This window comes from Lichenostomus cassidix, chromosome 10, assembly GCF_008360975.1.
Source record: "Lichenostomus cassidix isolate B80296 chromosome 10, HeHo_3.0, whole genome shotgun sequence".
Lineage (NCBI taxonomy): Eukaryota > Metazoa > Chordata > Aves > Passeriformes > Meliphagidae > Lichenostomus > Lichenostomus cassidix.
The window spans coordinates 6,753,612-6,774,052 of record NC_139491.1 but is presented as its reverse complement, the minus strand read 5'-3'; the positions used below and the strand labels follow the sequence as shown (position 1 = coordinate 6,774,052).

The following is a 20,441-nucleotide window of genomic DNA, read 5'->3' as shown; positions in this document are numbered from 1 at the left end:
TCAAACAAAAATTCAAATACAGTTCAAAACCAAATATAAGAAAGCTCTAAGTACAGGATGTTGACATCTGACTGAGCATTAGTGTCACTCTATTATTTAGACAAGCATCAACTTTAGGGTCCAAGAGTGAAGAGCTCAGGTTGAAACCACCAGGAAAACATGACCTCTTATGTGATTAATTTCCAGTTTACAAGAATTATTTCAGGGCTACAAGATAGTGATGAAGTAGTTTTAGCATGATAGATGGAAGCTGAGGATTAAATGGTATTTATGTAACAAAATCTTCAATTCAGTCTGTCAATTCCACACTCTTACTAATCCACTTGTAAGAGCAAGTAAATAGGACCTACTCTAAAGACCACTAAAAAGAAGATGAAATAGCTTATAAGGATCCATTTTCTGGAAGAGATACTGTGGGTTTTTATATGCAGGTCTAGTATAATCAACATAAGAAATTATATTCTATTTGGATACTAACGAGTTGGATATTTAGTGCACTTGGAAAAAACAATAGTGGAAATACTTTAAATCTGCCTGAGACATAAAAGCTGCAAAAAATGGTTGTATTATCCTTATGGCAGATAAATGGTGAAATGGGAATATTCATGTATCCTTTATCTTTGAGACAAACCATAATCCTACACAAAAAAAAAACCCAAAAAAACCCAAACCTCATAAACATAACCCAGTGATGAAATTAACGTTCAGTTTTTCAGGACATTCAGAATGGAAATTTCAGAACTGCTTTACAGCTTTCAGACTTCCTTGAGGGTCATGGGAACATTGGATTCCTTCAGCAGTCACAAACCCCCATATGTGAACTTGTCCTTGTCCTCAGAGGCTGCTTGTGGCCCTGATCAGTGACAATAAGGAGGACAAGAAAGAACACAGAAAATAATTCCATCTATTCTAAGATATTTCTCTGCCTACTATTCCAAGCTTCTAAAGGCACAAATGAAGCAAATTTGTTTAAAGACCTCACAGATGCTAATGGAGAACAAGTCATTAGATGTTGATACAATCTGATGTGTCACTGGTTTTAGATCTGACTGTGGTTATCTAAGAAATCAGTGAAATCCTCCTCTACAGAGATCATTTGGAGCTTTGTCATTGATTTCAATCAAAGTAGATTTTCCCCTCACTATCTAAAAAGATTCAAACCCACTGTCTTGACCTGTGGTGCATATTAAAAAGCCATTAGCACTTCTCAGGAGTAGGAAGTGTTAGATATAATTGCCCTGGGCATTACACTCTCTTGATTTTAACTGTCTGCCTTTTTTGAATTCTGCCTTTCCTGTCCTGGAATTGATGTGTGTATAGTAGAGCATGGTTAAAACAGCAGCTGAATACTTCCTGCTACATTCTACAGAGAGGTAAAAGGATTAGTATAGAGCTTACAAAGATAATAATTTGAATGTCTTATTAATTAATTGTTATTTGCAATAATGGCTCTTTCCTTAAGGGTCTTTCAGAATCCTTAACTGCTTATTAATGTTGTACAGATAAGGATTGCTCCCTAGTGGAAGAAATGAGGTGGAATGTCGAAGCCTTTCAATGAGAGCAAGAGGTTTGGAATAAGAAAAAGCAAAAAAAAAAATCATCATTTGAATGAATGGAGAATTATGATCACTCAAATATGATTACCAGACTTTATCCTGTATGCTTAAAAATTGTCAGGAGATCTCACAGATTGAGACCTGATGCATTTGGTATAAGTAACAGACCTTCCTACCAACCTCATTTGATAGGGATTTTGGGTCTGTCTTGGGCATAGCTTGAACTTATTGACAGCTGTCAAAAGTGGCCCTAGATTGGCTACCTCTGCCTGTCAGGAGCAGGCAACTCCAAATGCAGCATTTTCAGTGCAGACTCTTACATTTAGCCAGGTGAATGCTCAGGCAGTGAGCCTGTACCAATGAATATTCCAGTTAATTACCTTAGAATTAGGCTCGAAAATGTCCATATGACCTGCCAGAACTTTTATTACAAGACTGTGAAAGCCCTTGTAAGGATAAGAGCTCTATATCATCCCCCAAACGTTCCTTTCTCCAGCTCAGTGCTTTTGGCTGGAGACTGGAGTTTCCTTTCATTTCCCTGCTGAATGAAACCTCAGAGAGGGACTTTGCTTTCCTGGCGTGGAAGGTAAAAGAATGAGGGGTAAAAAAAAGAGATTTCCCTGGAAACTGTGACTACATGGGTCTGGAGAGAGCAGACAATGCTCAGCAATGGGCATCTCCTCCACCCTCAAGCTCATGAGATGTGCATTAGGAAGGTGGCATGGAGTTCTTTGGAGGATTTACTCACTCTGTAGAGCCCGTGGCTGCAGCTGCAGTAGGTGCTCTCCATGGTGTAGCTCCTCAGCACCCCCATTTCCTTCCACACCACCACCCGGGCTGTCGACGCCCTGGACTTCTCCACCAGGAAGCTGCAGCTGTTCATGACAAAGGCAGGGGCCACTTTATCCAGGATTTTGGGAAGAGTCTGTGAGAAAATGAATTGCACAGATGTGCACGTGTTGATATCATACACACACAAATACACAGACACCTGTGTTTTAAAGTGTCTGTAATCCAATCTACATAGATACTGAGAGCTCCAACCTGTGCATTATGTCTATCCCATGGGAAACCCTTGAATTCTAGCATTTGTTTCATCCTCAAGACTAAAATGCAAAATTTTCATTACAACACTTGACAGATCTCATTCAAAATCAAACATTTGCACACCCAATAGTTTGGGACTGCTGAAGTCAGAGTTTTGTTCTCAAGCTGCTTCAACCAACCCACACCTTCCCGTTGTGCTGCCACAAGTCACAGTTCAGTACCTGACATCCCTGTTCTCTCCTCTGCAGATATATATTAAATTATAATTATATTATATTAATTATATTTATTATATTATATTATATCTCCTCCCACCATGCATCCATGGTTTGACAAGGGATTGAGTTATGGGAGGAATTTTATCCAAAGCTGGTATAGAGAAGAGAAAGGGGATGTGTTTTCTCACAGAAGGTCACACATAATTATGTCAAAATAAAGCTCAGCATTTAACTAACTTGCATTGTGAAACAACCCAAAATATTCTCCTCCTCCGAGTCCAAACAACATATTTTATGCAGTTCATTTAAAGAATCACAATAAAAAGTAATAATGAAACCCGTAAATATTACATCTTAGTCCTGAGTGATTTTCTTGCCCTCAAAATCATATTTCCCAACAATAAAATCTATAAACACGCCTGCAGTATCAAATATTCCATCAGTGCAGAGGTAACAATTACTTAGTCATTACAGAGGGCTAAATGTGTTGTTTTTACACTCTATAAAAACAGGTACCAGCTACCCAGAGCACACCTAGTGCCAATGAATAGACTGGACAGTTATGTACACACATATGGGTGTGGGTTATGTCTGTGTGTGTCTACACTTTAATGCTGGTGCACAAACCACAACCTGTGCCAAAACACAGTTTGATCTGTCTAGAGTAGAGCTAGCAAAATTAGAACATTCATGATTTCTTTTATGACAGTTTTCTTAAACACCTAAACTGAATCGAATCCTATAGAAAGAGTTCCAACATACTGCTGTTGGCATTTACTCTTGAATTTCACTCCATTTGGGTATTGAAAACTAACCAGCTAATTTCACTTTCACCAGCTAATTCTGAGGAATTGTAGTTCTGCTCTTTTCAAGTTTAGTTCACATGACTGTATGGGAATATTTGGTTTGAAAGTGACTGAATAATGTCTTTTCCTAAAACATGCTTGAGATGAGTGATACATATTTGGTCTAAACTATTTTGCAATGTCTCTTGTAAATTACTTAACTGTACATATCTTCCCTTTATACATATTTCATTTTTCAATATATTTTGGCTGCAGCCATCAGTGGTCTCCACCAGTTCCATAAGGTAAATTTTTCAGATAAAAAAACTAAGGTAGAGAAAACTGGAACAAAGCAAAAAACTTCACTTTAAATCTGAGACAACCTCAAGCCTCAATCTTCAGTCAAGATCTCCAGTGTGTTACTAAGAGCTGCAGCACTCCCTTTCCTGTGCACACTGAACAGAGGAACCTGGAAAATTCACTGCTTGCCTTTGACAAAACATCCAACATTTCTGCATTGCCTTCAGCCTGCTACTTGCTGCATGGAGATCACAAAATAGTATGGCTTCACGCACAGCTTCCAGGTTTTCCTGAATTTTGACTGAGTAGGATGTAAAAAAAAATGCAGCACAACCATATGGGTCAGGTGTTTATAAGCCTCAAAACCACCATGAGACCCAGTTAAACTGTGGGTGAACTGTATGTGCCCTTATCTGAACCTACTCACAAAATTTTGTTAACTTATCACATCAAATACAATAATCAAAATCCTAATCCAGTTTAGCTGTTTAAAGCAATTCAAATTATATGCATAATCAATCTTTTACTTTTAATTAAATAAAAATGCTGGCAGGTAACAGTAATGCCTCTGTACACAGGACTCATTTAGAAGCATTAACAAACCTGAATTTAATATTCTTTTCATTTTACCAGCCTTCACTGGATTTCACACTAATGGTTCTTTCTTCTTTATTGATTCTTCTCATTAATTATCTTCAATAGTATATTTTGCATGAAAACACATCTCTTTAAAGGATGCTTTTATGGAAATGCAGCAGTGTGACTGTGTCCCGTGTCTCTCAGTGCAGCTGGATTTCTCATGTATGACAGCAAAGGAAGCTACTCCACTAACACTGGTCCCTGTCCATAAACCTCCAATCCCATTAGAAAAGAATGGAATTATATTTCTTTACTAATGTCCCTGCAGAGATCACTGTCAAAGGGGCCTCAAATGTTTATCAAAAGGTGGGGATTATGATGCCAGTGGTGTGCAAGTCACCCAAGGCCACCAAACATTAAAGGCAAGGAGGACTCTGTACATTGCCAAGGGCTACAGCTGAATCTATAACATATGAGGCAAAGGCTCTTCCAAAAACCATAATTTTCTTGAGGTATTTGGTTTCTGTTCCTGGGGAGGAAAAATCAATCATGGAGGCCAGATTAATTCCTGTCTACCTAGAGGAGGCAGGAGAGAAAGCTGTGCAAACAGTGCAGGGCAGCAGGTGTGAGGCAGGGCTGGGTACCTGCTGGTTTGCAATCACACAAGTGTCCCAGGGCAGACTCAGTTTCCCCAGCAGAGAGAGGGTGACCCATAGGCTGAGTCTGCAGCAGGCACCTTCCACTTTGTGCAAAAGGATTTGAACCACAAAAACCTTTCTTCTGGGCCACTGCAGAGTATTCTTGGGCAGCCTTGGAGCCTTTTCTCATTGCAGATTCAGGGCAGGCTCCAGATGCTGACAGTAACATTTGAATTCTGCCTGTGTCACAGTGAGCCCTCCTCAGCCTTTGCAAGCCCCTGGAATTCAAACAGCAAAAGATGCCCTGGCTGGGAAAATCCTCCCTGCTTTCCTCAGGAATCAGTGCTTGCCACAGGGACCCTGCACAGCCAGCACTGGAGCACTTTCCTCTAGTTTTCCTCCTAAAGTTTCAATTTGCTGTGTGCAGCTCCATAAGATGAGCACAGAAGATGTGACAGTCTCATTGAAGGATAATGAGTATTTATGCTGAAGTAGCAAAAATTATACAGAGGCATAAACTGACAAAGACTTTTCAACCTCTTTCAGGTTTGAGTGATCCAAGCTGTAACTCTACAATCAGTTTAAGGCCACAATTAATGTTTTGTGAAATTAACATTTTTTTAAGACTAGAATTGGAGCTTATAAAATTCTTTTTTCCATCAAAGAAATTATTTAACAGAAAAATTTAATTGAAATAGAAAAAAAAAAAGAGATGGGCAGGAAATCCAAAGAATAGTTGGATGAACAAGACATTCCCATGAAGTAGAAATAAAATAGATGCCAGAATTTGTTCTAATTTAAAGAAAAATTTCCTAAGTATGACATCAAACACTTGTTCTGGAGATAGCTTCACTATGTTAGATTTGTTTGGCATCCATTGAATTATCTCATGTTTTCCATAGCACCAAGAGCATTTTGTGATGAAGAAATTCAATTGAGTAAGACTGTGGGACAGTCATTTTCTCAGTTAACATTACATAATTGCTATTTATTTTCGTGTTATGGGTAGGGTGGTGAGGACAAAACTGTATGTATATTTAGAAATTATAAACCACACAAAAATATGTCTGTCCTATTAGAGTGCAGCCAAATGTTCTAGCACAGCATTTCACTAAAATTAAATAGCAATCAGTAGATGGGTCCCTAATATCTGGTGCAAGAAGATATTACATGTGACTTGAAACTCTCTGGATCATTATTCCTCTGGAGCAAGGACAGCTTTCACCCTATCACCCAAATTTCTGAGGTGACTTTATCTTAAACATCTTAAATATACAGGCAAATACAGGGTGGTAATTAAGGAAGGAACCAGGTGGACCTACCCTGTAGCCAACATCTTCTGTGATAACTGCTGTGTCAACCATGCATCCTGCTTGCCACAAGGTCTCTTTAACGCTGCAGCCATAGAGAAACACATTCTTTTTCTGGGAGTGTCCATGGTAGTCACAGAACACCTACAGAGAGGAAAACAAGAAGGCAAAATCTTTAACATCGGAAAGGTTTCTTGGTTCTCCATAATAAGCACTATTAGACTAAGGCAAGGAGGTGTTAATGCTTTTTTTTCAGGTCTCTTTGGAGTAGCTCAGACTCTGGGCCATGCCTTTGACCTGTGTCAGACTTCATTAGTCACTTGTGTCTTGGTTTATTTATTTGATCTGACACCATCTCAGGGGTCCAGAGTCAAGCCCAGTGCACTCTGTCTGCAGCAGGAATAAACATGACACCTGTGCAAGAATCCATGGCAACTCAGGAACCTAAGGGTTCATGGGAACTTCTGATACCACAGTGGAGCAATTTGTCAGGCTCTTTCAACTTCTTAACTCCTCAGCTCCAGCTTTATCCTCATGGGATTTGAAATCCATGCCTTCCCAAGCGATTAATCATTGCTTTGTCATCTTTAAATTAAAAACCCATGCTACATAATTTTCAGGAAAAAATAATTGTGCAATTGTATTGTCAGATCTTTGCATGAAATCCTGGGAGTCAAGCAGAGAGCATGACCCATATTCAAGGCAAATAATCTCATTCCACACTAATCTGTCTATCTAATCCATCTCTCATGTCAGCTGTCATATAAACTAGGCACAAGGCACATTCCCAGTTTTCTGCGGAAGTTTTGATTGCCTTTATAGACAGATATTGATTCCCATGGAAATGAAAATCACAATTTAATGACCCAAGAGGTAAATATTGACCCAAGTCTTAAAAAATAATCAATCTCGGTGCCCTCTGAGATATGAAGTCGATGTACACACGGCTGTTACATATATTCTCCATGTCTTAATCAGGAATATTCAGAAATCTGTCAATAAAAATGTAAGAATCTCTAAAGAGAAGGAATTGGTTCATTTTAAAGCAGCATGCACCATCAAGTAGAAAAAAGCTTCAAGATTTCATTGAAACAGGCTTATGTTGGACACAAATGTATGTAGGAAGGTAAAGAAAAATTATGGATCCATGTAGAGATCAGGGAGAAATATGGGGTAAAAAAAGTAGAATTATAGAACCGTTTAAGTTGGAAAATACCTCTAAAATCATTGGGTCCAACTCTTAACCCAGCACTCTCAAACCTACCACTAAACCATGTCCCAAAGTGCCACAACTGCAAACCTTTTAAACACCTCCAGGGTTGGCAACTCCACCACTGCTCTGGACAGCCTGTGCCAATGCTTGATGACTCCTTAGAGGAGAAATCTCTTCCTCATGTCCAATCTAAACCTCCCCTGGTACAACTTGAGGCCATTTCCCCTTGTCCTGTCAATGTTGCTCGGGAGAAGAGTCTGACACCCACTCCCTGTCAGCCCATTGATCCAGCCTGTCCAGGTCCCTCTGCAGAGCCTTCCCACCCTCCAGCAGATCAACACTCCCACCCATATTCTTGCCTAAATACATACACAAGAGGGGAGAAACAGATGGAGAACATGAGCTTCTTCCACCAACTGTTAGGGCAAGACTTACCCTGGTTTGCTTATTTACCAGCTCTGCAGTAACTAAGTTTAGCTGCAGCAAGTCAGGGAGTTAATTTATCTGGGAGTTGAGCACATTATTTCAGCTCCTCTGACAGTGCCACACTGGAGAGGTTAAGGCACACCAAATAACCATGCAGATGGGCAATTATGCACATCCCATAACTTATATGCTGCTGCTTCCTTTGGTTTCTGGGCTATCAACTTCCCTTCCCACACCACCATTTACCTCCAAATTTTTTGTGGGGCTGGACACCTGCAGGCTCCACACCTGAAGCATGTGAACAGCAAACTACCCAGCAACAAGTCTGATCCATGCACAATTATCCTGGAATGCCTCCTTCCAAAGAGCTGCCTTTATTAATTCTCCTAATGACAGACATTTTCCCAGCTAGTGTTTCATCTGAGCTATCAGCAATACACAGTCATAGCTTAGGTTAACCACAGTTACCACCCTATAATGCATTTCTATGAATATCAAAGAGGATTTTGCAGCTTTTGTCTTATTTCAAGGCAGAGAACTCAGCTCAATTGGGTATCAATTACCTGCCAATTTACAGAATTACAATACACAAAAGACAACATATTATCTGCCTAAAATATTATTTATCAGAGCCCACACAGGGATGATCAGAGAGTAGGGCTGCCTGATCAGTAGCAGGTCTATAATCCTGCACCTCAAGAAACCTGCAGACAGGTCCTCAGTGACAGGTCTGGAATGAGACTTCTTTACTGGTAAAAGGTTACCAAACCCAGGTTCTGTAATTTGGCAGCTGGTTCAGGCCATGGAATCTTTCACTGAGTGTCACCAGTTTCCACAGTAGAAGTGTCAGTGCTACTGAAAACACTTTCATTCTATTTGCAAGTTGCATAGCGCTACATTTTAATTAATTTGACTGGATACTGCAGTCACTCCCAATGTTTATACTCAATTATTCCCTACAGTACATCCTTCTGCCTGATTTTCACACCACAGGGTAACTTATGTCTCACCATTCAGCCAAGGCTGAGCGATATTTTGGAGTCTGAGCACCCAACACAGAATTCTTCCTGGGATATGTCTGGGCAAACACTGAGCAAACTTGGCATCTCCCAGTGCTTTTTCTCCAGCCTGTCCTTCCATATGGCTGGGACACTGAGACACACAAACCAGTCAGACTCCCAAGCTTGCACTCACTGGGATATGACTCAAAGACATGCATAATTTTTTTATCTATTTAAAGTTATTTGCCAGCAATGATCATCCTAAAGGTAAGGACTGCCTTCTAGCTCAAAAACAGCCCTCCTTATGAGTCACAGAGCAAAGTACCTTTTCAAATAAAGGAAAAGTAATATATAGAGTAGAAAGCAAGAAAATCTGTTGGAAAACAGAATTTATTGAAATTTCTTTTTTTGTGTAAAATCTCTTTTTTTTTTTTTCCTTAATAACATTGTGACAGGACATTAAACGTCAGTTTTGAGGTAGACATGCTTAAAGATTTTTTCCCCACAATGAGTTCATCCTTGCAGGCTGTGCTTGTTTCCAAGCTTTATATAATGCCTTTGAGAGGCAGCAAACTCTGCTCAGTAACTTCTGGTCCATTGGAAGTTCTTGCTTTCCCCTTTTAGGGCATCCTGCTTTTCACTAGAGCTCAGACTCTCTGCAATGTCCCAGTGCATCCAGTCCCTTGGTGTCACTAGGACTCCCACAGCAAACAAGGGAAGCAAAAATCCCCACCACTTGACAGACTGTTTTCTAGTTAACTAAAGTGGCTTTGGTTTGAAGGGCTGTTAAAGTTCTTTGCTTTTTCCCTCCAAGCAGTTTTTCTTTGCTTTAAAGAAACTGCTTGCACATCCCCAGGATAAATTAAACCAATCAGTTCACAGAAATCATTCAGCTATCAGTGAATTTGGCTCCATGGGATCTTAGAGGTTAAAAGAAAACCCAACAAAACAAAAACCAAAAAAAATCTACCCAAGCTCTCTTCTGAAGGAGGGAAAAGTTATTTTTAAGAATGTATAAACTAAAATCAATGTACTCTTCAAAGGCAAAGAAAAATCAGTTTATGAAGTCTGACATGCAGTCTGTGAGTGAGGGAGATGGGAGGATCAATAGCCTCCCTTCACTCAACAATGATGAAAACTGTACCAAGTATTCAACTTTATGCACCAGAATATGACAAGGAGGGTCTTGTGTTAAAAGAGGCCAGACAGCAAATTACAGGGTAAAACAAGACTCATCCTACACTGCTCTGAGCCAACGGTAAAGGTTGGTGACTCAATTTGCAACTCTGAGTTGAGTTTTCACAATATTCCTCAGCCCACAGAGATAAATTTCAGGGCTGTCAGCTTAGACAAAAACTAGATTATTGCAAGAATTCTCTCAGAGAAACTCATATACATTTTTTCTTCATTTAGGGCTTTTTTCACCAAACCCAGAGGGACTCTGGTGCACTTGGACATTTCCTGCCTGGCTGTAGTTATCACCAACAAACCTGCCAGTTCATGTACCCACATCTATTTGTCACCATCTGAAGCTCCTTGTGGTTTTCCTCCTGCAATCTCTTAACTGTCTTTTCCTTCTGCTGGATTACAAGACTGAGAAGATGGGGTGGATCCCAGCCCTATCCCAGCTGGAGCTTTGAGGTGAGACCCATCTCATGAATTTCTGGTAGTCCCCAAACCCAGTCCTTTTCCTCCCACTGCCAAAGCAGTGTGGAAGTTCACACACTTTGAGTGCTGTTTCTTCTGATTTTGTGAATGCATTGGGCTTTAGCATAGTCCATTGAGACTAAATCCTTTTGGAATTTGTCCTAACACTTTTATGAAGACATCCATAACCCACTCATAACATTTAGCTTAGCTGGAGTACCTTGAGGATATAAAGAGCTTTGAGGAATTTATTTTCTCATTTTTATTCCAGGTGTACAGAGATTCTGAAATTTGGAGATTCTGGTTAGAAGATTCAATAAGTGATAAATATTCAAGACTTTCAAAACAATTCCATAAGATGAAAATGTAACAGCACATGATGTTCCCAAATCACTTCAGCTCTGTAACAAGACTGTTCACACAGGAATCACTCCAGTCACAGAATCCCACAAAAGAACCTGGAGGAGACTCACCAGAGGAGCTCGGCCAATGCTGCACAGGTAGTAGAGGAGACCCTTGGTGTGGTAAATGGTTGGATGCAGCTGGGAACTGGGTGTCAGCCACTGCCTGTTGAGATCATCTCCACTCAGAGAACAGCGCTGGCTGAAATCAGAAAGCAACACATCACAAACTGGAAGAACGACAGCTGATTCCAAAGTGTTTCCAATCCTGGCGAGCTGTGACACAAGGACAGGGAATGTCAGTAGAACAGAGATATAATGGTTTTGAATGTTGGGCTAGAATGAACCAATAATATATATTATATTTCAAGCATATAACATTTACAGCATATGAATGTTACAATTTCCTTTCCTTCTAAGGTTCACATAATTGCAGTCCTGCAAATAAATGCAGTTTTCCATTGACCCAAGCAGGCACAAATCAAAAGAAGATGTAGGAAAAAGTCTTCTGAAATGTGCTAAATTCTATGCTATGAATTCTGTGCTATGAAATGTACCCAGCTCACATAGAGCACAGGCTTCTCAAAACCTCCAGAGCAAACAAGCACATCCAACTTCTGCTCATTCTAATTGAAGACAGGCACTCAAATCTCGTCGACCAGTCTGAAATATGAATGTACTTAAATGAGATGAGCTGGGTGTCTCATTTAAGCTTCTCTACTCACAAGAAATGCCTCTATCTAAAGCCCATCAAGGAGATCATGATGCCCGCCAGAGCATTATGTAGAACAATTACCCAGCTTCACTGCAAAGGCTGGATAAAAAGCTAAATAAAGATCCCAGATATGCACTGAGAAAACGTTTCCCTTAGTTACAACATATTCTGTTACTGACTCGGTGATCAGTGGAAGATTGTGCAGGATACTTGGCCATGTGGAGCAGTACAGCCCAGTGCAATTTTGAAAAATTCAACTGATCTACCTTGTTAGTGACTGTGTAGGTCAGAGCCTACTCTAGTCAGAGGATTTACTGTAATTTGGTTGATAAATTTCAATTCACGGTGTGGTGATAAAATTCAGGAATCAACCCTCCAGCATATGAGATATTGTGGTAGGTCCTCATCATCTCCAAACTATCCACTAGAATGCTTCTGGTGGCACTGTAAACTTGGGATGCAAAATTTTGAACTTTAAAAAGTTAAAATATCCAAAATGTTGGATGAATTTCTAGCTATGGAGTCGAACCCAGCTTTGCTGCACCAACCTCCTGAATAAATTAAAATATAAATGTACTCATGGGCATGGGTTTTGGTGTTGTATTAACATAGGTTAGAGTGTGCTGCATGTGGCATCTTGGGCATTATCAATGCCTTGCATAATGCTTGAAAAAAAGGGTCAAAAAGGAGGAATTTTTTTTTTTTAAGAGGTGGGAATAATGGAGAACTGGTTTAAAATGGAAGACAAAGAAATAATAAGAGTCACTAAAAATATTTTATACATCTCTAATGCAGAAAAACAAGGTCTTTAATGACATCTTGGGGTTCCTGGCAGCACCACAAGTTCCATTCCAAGTTTACTCTAATTTCAGTTATCCCAATTCCCTTGTTTCCTCATAATCCATACTTCCCACATTACTCATTCTGCAAATCAGAAAACACCAGCAATAGCTAACACTTGGGAAGTCAGCAAATGCTGCTGGGAGGCTCCTGCCAAAAATTCTGCATGAAAACATGACAGTTTCTGTTATGTTTCTTAAGGGCTCTTCGGATAAAATTACCTTTAGGCTCACCTCTCATGATCTTCAGGACAACAGCTGCTCAACTGAGATTAGCAGCTGTATTTCCGCCAAGAATTTGTGGGTTTTTTAAACAGTTTCCTTTCAATAGGTACAATGCCACAGACAAAGTCACTGAATTGCATAAAGAAACTCATCTTTCTTCAACGTGACCAACAAAAAAATAAAGCCCAAACATTTCCTTGGCATAAGACTGTGATGTCCTCCCGCATCACAGTTACACCAGGGAGCACAACTAATTGAAAATATCAACAGAATTTTCATTCTGAAGGAAAGAGTGATAGCTGAACTTTTATTCTCATACTTTAACTTAGTATCAAGAAGAAAAAATAAAGGGAGTCTTGTTATTTCAGACCAACAGAAACAGTTTTTCAACATTGTCACTGGTCACCAAAAAACCTCCCAATCTACTATATCCCCCCACCTTTCCTGCAGGAATTGACATTAATTCATGCCTATTCACATCATCCACATATCCCTCTGCAAAAATGCCTTGGTACACACTGGAAGAGTCCAACATAAAGTGAGAAACAAGCAGGGGAGTAAAAATGTGACAGATGAAAATTACTCCTAAAAAGATTCAGTAAATACAGAGGACAATATTAAACTACTGCCAAACTTGATTTCTTTGGCTAAAGGAAAAGCCTCTAAAAATGTTCATTATTCCTTCAGCAATTATAAAGAAACCTCACGATCTGTCACATCAAAAAAACCTCCTAATCAAGTCCATAACACAATTTATCAATTCTGTTGCTCTGACATGAATTGTGACTTTCCTCAGAGGTGACCCTGTGACAAGACAGTTCCCAACCCTGCAGTTCACAGGTGCTGCTGTGCTTAGTATTAGTTTAAAAAGTGTAATCCAACTCCAAATCAATAATTCTAAAGTTCTTACGAACTGCATGGAAAGAAGGTAACACCTCTGCTTAAAGGCAAGAGCTAGGAGACAAAGTTTGGATTTGTACCTTCAAAGATTAACATCTCTGCTCACTTAAATTTTTAAACATTACCTCCCAGCTTGGCTGTATCCACAGCTCTTAAGGAGATGCAGAACTTAAATTTAATTACAAGGGAATGATTTTTTCCACCCTGCTCCCTCCTTCCTTCATACTGCTAAAACCTGTTTACTTTTGAACATGCCAGTTCCCTTGCAGCCCTGTCCCTCCTTTTCCCTTCATTTCTCCTCTCTCTTTCCTAATAGTGATGACATGCACACGTAATGGTTTTGCCCGTTATGCTCTGCAGCCAAGGGTGAAGGTAAAATATTAAGCTGATTTCAAGTGCTGATAGCAAATAAAGGGACTGGAGAGCTGAGACTGGCTTTCAATGTCTGGCAGGATTTAATGAAATTCACTACTCAAATTGAAGGCATTTCTTACAACACAGTTCCAAGCTATTATATTTCCTCTAAGTGCTTTACATGTCTTTTCTCCTTTGCAGCATTAACAAGACTCCATGCCACCTTGGATGGGATGAGTGGCAGCTTACAAAAACAATTGCAAAAAGCATTCCAAAAAAACCCCATTTCTATGTCTCTATATAAAGTACCTTTAATTCTGCTAATTTTTAATGTATCTTCAACCCAGGTGCATTACCCAGACACACTCAAAATAATTAAACTGTTTTTCTCGTTCACAAAACTGATCTGTTTGTTATAGTCCTGCGTCCTCCTCTACTTTTATATACATCCTTGGCTTTGAGGGCAAAGTAACCTCAGATACTGCACAAAATTCTGCCCAAGCCATGTGTATGTGTGTAGAGATCCTACCTGGTCCTAACATGAGGCTTGATAAGGTCAATGCAACCTTTTAGTTGACTGCAATGAGCCTGTGTCCCACAAAGGTACAAAAATGGCAGGGGATGAGAAATATTGAAACACTGCAAAAAAAAGCAAAACTGAACATGGTTGCATAGTAAAGAGATTGGGGATAAGAATAATACACAAGATATTAGACAAGAAAGAATGAAATGGAGAGAGAGAAAAGTCACTTTTTCAAGAAAAGATGTTGCTGCGCTGGGAAGATAAAATATTTCACAGTCTCCTGTCCATAACAGATAAATGGAAAGACAGGAGCCATCATATTGAAGGAATGATGTCAAGACTGATAATAACAGCACCTGGGGCACAGGGAAATATGAAATCTAAAGGGATGCATCGTGTTTGATATGTAGAGAGAAGCACCACCATTTGCTGTGCATCTTAAAAGCAGACAGCAGTACCAGTGTAGGATGAGAGTATCTGTATAAAAGGCAGCAGGCACAAGTAAACATCAGGATGGCATTGAGCGGCATGAGGCAGCTTCAACCAGACACAGCATGATGGACTTTATCAATAACAGCAGCCTAGGATGAAAGCTGAAATATTTGTAATGAGGTGTTTTGGTCCTGCCATTCAGAAAACTCAAAGCAATATGGAGGGGAAAAAAAAGTAAGATGGATGGAAAATCCTTTATTTCTCTTCATTTTAAAGCTTTCCAGAGAACAAGATTCAGAGATGCGAGGAAGCAGCAGCAGCAAAGCCCTCCTTCATATTTTAACAGAATATTACAGAAATATAACCATTATTTGCTGTCTCTGACTCTGGTTTTGTTCAGGTCCATATGCTGAAACCATAATGGCTAAATTGCATCCTGGTATGGCCCTGTGATGCCAATGATTACTCCAGAAATGGAATATCACCAGAATAATATAAATTTTGGAGGCTTTACAACGAAACAGTTCTCATCAGCATCTCTGCAGTTAACAATTCACTACCCATCTTTGTCTTTCCTTCTGACTGCAACACAAATGCTAAAATGGGTACAACAGAAGCAGGCTCAAGAGCAGTTTGCTTTCCCAACATAGCCAAAACAGCTGGGAGTTCAGGAGCTGCTGAATAGAGATTCAGAATCTCTATTCCAAATCTCTTTCCCTTCAAGTGTGTATGTCATTCCTAAGTCACAGTCACACTCCCCTCTTTCCTTATGCACAACCTACTGCAATGCTAACTGTCCTCAAACCTTATTTCCACCACCTCTTACTACCAAACCTGTTTTTATCAAGATTAAAGACCACAGTTAGCATTGGAGCACCAAGGCAGGGTGGCATTGTTTAACTAGATGATAAAAAACAAGGCCAAAAAGTCAACTTCTCCTAAGATATCTCCATAAAGTACCAAACAATGGAGTTTTTTTAAATTGCACTGTGCAGTGCTGCCTATTTATTTTATCACCAGGCCTTTTAGAGGAAATTTTTTACTATTTTGTTCCCTTTTTTGTGGCACCTTACACACACTGACAGACTCATGTCCTGAGTGACACTTGTGCTGAAAAGACCTGTCTCATTTCATCCCACGGCTGCTGCAGCACAATCCCCTCCCAGCACTGATGAATCCACGATGCACAACACTTCCTCTTGGGCAAACTCTACCCTGAGGTATCACTCTGCCAGTTTTTCCTTGCCTCCCTACAGCTGAGCACTGATACTAATTAGCGTAATGAGCCTTCAGCGCTTTACTCGCTACATCTGACTGATTTTGTCGCCACGGACAATTCCTTGCTTCCCAAGATAAATGATGCAATCTGTGCTCTCCCTGTTCCATGCAGGCACCGTATCTCCAGCCCTGCCTCTGATGGAAGAGCCCCTTTTCTCTCCGTGGACACATTTCATTAAGTCACACTCGGTCACAAATCACTTGGAGATGCAGAATGAGATGTGCCTCGCCCCAGCTAACGCTGCCAATGTCACCATCAAAGCAGACAAGGAGTTCAGCTGATCTGCTGAGAAGGTGAGCAAACAGCATTGTCAGGGATGAACCAACCTCCCTCCCAGTTCCACACCAAAGGATGTCCAGCTTGTTTTTATTTCTTCTAGTTGTAATAGCAGCAATCATTAAATACCAGCTAATTCGTTCACCTGCTGTTGCCCACACTTTACACTGTCATCTGTGAGAAAAATGCAAGTAATGAAAGTTTTGTGCTGTTTTACTAAGGAGCAAATCAGGATTCAGGGAGCAAATAAAACCTGGGTTCTTGCCCATTACACGGGGTCATCTCAGGAGTCTCTTTCAAGGATCTTCAAATACTTTATATATATCACTCATTTTAAAAAGCCTTAGAACAGCATTTTTAGCCACTGGTTTGGGGTGGAAAAGTAATTTTCAGCTCTTATAACAAGTATTGACTTTTTGCAGAAAGAGTTGACTTTTCCTCACCAATCCAACACCTATTCCCCTCAAAACTCTGTATTTTCTGTCAAAACTCCAAAACCATCCAAAACATCAGAACTGGTTAAGAAGATGTCTCAGAAAACATGAATTTGAGATTTCTTAGGCACCTGCTCCTCTCTTTCAGAGCATCTCCTTGAGGGGGGCACACATCCCCTAAATGCAGCTCCATGACAGCATCTCAGTGAGATGCAGAATTATGGTGCAACATGGGAGTTGTAGTTTGGCTGGAGGAGCCTGGACAAGGGCAGCCAAACAACTCCCAAATGGCACCAGGATGACACTTCCAAATGCAAGAACTGTTTTTAAATGGGAAGATTTGGCTCTGGTTTCGATTATGTATTATTCATAGAAAAGCTTAAGCTTTCCATGGGGGGAAAAAAATAAACAAAAAAAAACCTGAAAAACATTTTCCCAAACAGCCCCACTTATATCCTCCCACAAGCAATGTCAGCAAATCCTAATTTTGCAGGCAGGGATATTGAGAAGTGAAGCCACTCATGCAGCAAAGCAGTAAATCAATGAAAAACTAGATATAGAACCTGACAGCTGATGAAAGCCCATCACATTAACTAAAACTTTGCTTTTAAATTTATGTCCTTTAGCCTGTTTCTAATTCCTGTATCCTGATTTTCTTATTTTAAATGTGGCTTGTATCCATAGAGCTGAAGAGGATTCTTAACTGACTTAAGCTAATTGCTCACATATGGGTTGCATCGAATTAACTGAGTTGATTTAAAAATCTGTGAGTTAAATCAGTGCAATCTCTGCATATAAACGAGCAACTAAAAATTGCAGTTTGCAGATGACTGTTCTAAAACTTAAACCAAAACAAACAATGCAGAAGGGCAAAGCATGGCATTGTAGAATAAGTGCTCATCACAAGCAAGGATTGTGGAGAGGCTCAGGAAAAAAATGATTAATAAAAAAGAATGCACACCAGTGACTTCAGATCTCCAATAGATTTTCCTAGAATCCATCTTAGCCAAGTAGTCCAGCAGGTAGTACCTTGGAACCTGCAAAGCTTTACAGGGGAATCATGCTTTTTTCAGCCAGCTGACACCTCACAGCAAACCAGGGCCTGTCAGCTGGCAAGCAAGAAAGAAAAAAGGAAAAAAGAGAAAGAAGCTGAGGAAACCTCGGAGAGATGAAGGTGAGGAAGACTGAAGCCATTCCTCCCAAGCTGAGGTGCAGTATGTCCCACTCTCCAGCACCTCAGCCAGCTTCAATAAAAACAAGCAGCAGGGATAAGTCTCTGCAAGTCACACCTGCATGACAAGGAGATGGTGCTGCTCCAAAATAAGATGCTTCTCAGCACTTCTATTTTGGGCCCTGTAGGAAGCTGAAAGGTTGTTTTGCCAAACTCATTCTGTTGATTTCTGAAGAGAGGTTAATAGACTATACAAAAAAGTGTTTAAAACATGGCTGATCTAGATGAGGCAGTGCTGGCTGTCCCCTGTAATGCTAAGTGGGCTCACACATTAATCCTTCAGTACTAAATCCCATTGGTCAAAAAAGATGCTGTTTTTCCTCACTAAGAAAGATATGGCTAAGGTTGGGCTTAATGTGTCACCAAGTCTCTTATTTCACTGTAGGAGCAAAAAAAAAGGACCTCACTGTACAAGAGGCTGATGTGATTTATGGTGGAATTGGCCACAGGCTGACATAATTCCTCCATTAGTAAATTACAGTTCTGAAAAAGCAGAATTCACTGAAATGTGATGATTTATAGCTTACAAAATAACACAAACCCAAATACAAAGCTTGCTAACTCCTTTCCTTCGCAAGGCAGTAGTGAGCTGGCTGAGGAGGATGACACTGGATTGTGCTTGTTGCTCACCCTAGAAGGGTTTCCTCTTTTTCTCCCTCTCCTCCTGACCTTTATTTCCAGTTGTTGTAAACTCAATATGATTATGAAGATATTACAGCTATATCTTCAACATGGCTGGAAATTCCCACTATAGGGGGCTATAGGATTATGGGACTTGATCTCTACTGACCCCACAGGCTACTTGCACAGCAAATATTTCTGTGAAATATAGTAACACTTTCTCACAGGTCACTCAGCAATGATACATATGAATCCAGGCTTTTTATATTTCTCCTCTGTGACATGGGATTTCTAGCTCTGCCAGTGAATTCCATTGAGGAGCCAGGAGTTCCTATAAAACACTGTTTGCTTTCTTTGCAATAAATGTTCCCCTCTGTGCAGATGAACAATATTTATGGATCAGACCCATTTGCAATCTAGCTTCCATTTCAAAACAGGCAAGCTGGAACTAGATGATCTTTAAGGTCCCTTCAAACCCAAGCCATTCTGTGAAAACCAAAAAAAACCCAAAATAACAAACAACATATACCATACTAACAGAAAAAAAATCAACTCCCCACAAAAACTTGATAAAACCACCTTCTCTTATTTTTTTCTTATTATTTTTCATCTGCCTTTGAAAGGATGTGGTTATTTTCCATTTTACCAGACATATATCCTTGAATTCTTTCTTTGCCAGCACATTGTATCTTCCTTGTTGTTTTTCTACTCCTACATAATTCTTCTCTGCAGTGTTGTGAACTCTTGGCTAACACTGTGCATTATTCCCTCATGTATTCCTGGAGACCATTAAGGCTTTGAGGGACTTGAGCAGTGAGTTAAAAATATAATCACTGCCAAACTGGAGACTGCTTCTTGCTAGAAAGTGATGCATAGCAAGTGGCTTAAACAGTCATTGCAGTTGCTGAAAAAAATTTTAAAATAATAATAATAAAAAGGAAAATCCCCAGATACCATTCACTCTTTTGTGGAGCTTCCTGCTCAAAAATGTGTGTACCATCTCCCCTACTACATCCCTTCTCTGAGTGTCCCAGGTGAAGAGTAGGAGAGGAAAGACTGAGTTCCTCCAGTGCCCAGGCAAAGGAAATAATGTGTTTCAGGACTGCCAGACAAATGAATAATTTGAATTGTCCCTGTATGAAATCTGGCAGCTACCACCAAAGCCACACATCCAGTCTGTAGACAGCAAAGTGTTACCAATAAAGCATCTATTCACCACGGTAGGCACACAAATAATTATGAAATAATGATAATGGTGAGGAGACACAAAGAGAAAACAGTTCTACACCTGGAATTCTCTGCAAAACTCATGCAGATCTGTGCTAGCATCAATCTAATCCTTGAGTGCATCCTCAGACATCAGCAGCAGCCACTGCAGCAGGGCTGGAAGGGCATTTAGGGGACTGATGAGCAGAGCAGTCAGAGAAGAAAAGCAGTTCAGGGTTCTCTGTGTAGATGCACTAAACTCTCCTTTATTTGTTTGCCTTCTCC

General features: G+C 40.0%; 1 protein-coding gene across 4 annotated transcripts in view; it reads right to left on the bottom strand.

The window, feature by feature from the left end:
• AGBL1 (AGBL carboxypeptidase 1) overlaps window positions 1-20,441 on the bottom strand; it is a 263,897-nt gene that overhangs the window by 115,161 nt on the left and 128,295 nt on the right. For all 4 annotated transcript variants that reach the window (XM_085070420.1, XM_085070421.1, XM_085070423.1 and 1 more), the window contains exons 19-21: window positions 11,194-11,323; window positions 6,446-6,577; window positions 2,305-2,481 (exon numbers count right to left, since the gene is read on the bottom strand). In XM_085070420.1, the coding sequence (XP_084926546.1) occupies window positions 2,305-2,481; window positions 6,446-6,577; window positions 11,194-11,323 (439 nt within the window). The remainder of the gene's footprint in view (window positions 1-2,304; window positions 2,482-6,445; window positions 6,578-11,193; window positions 11,324-20,441) is intronic.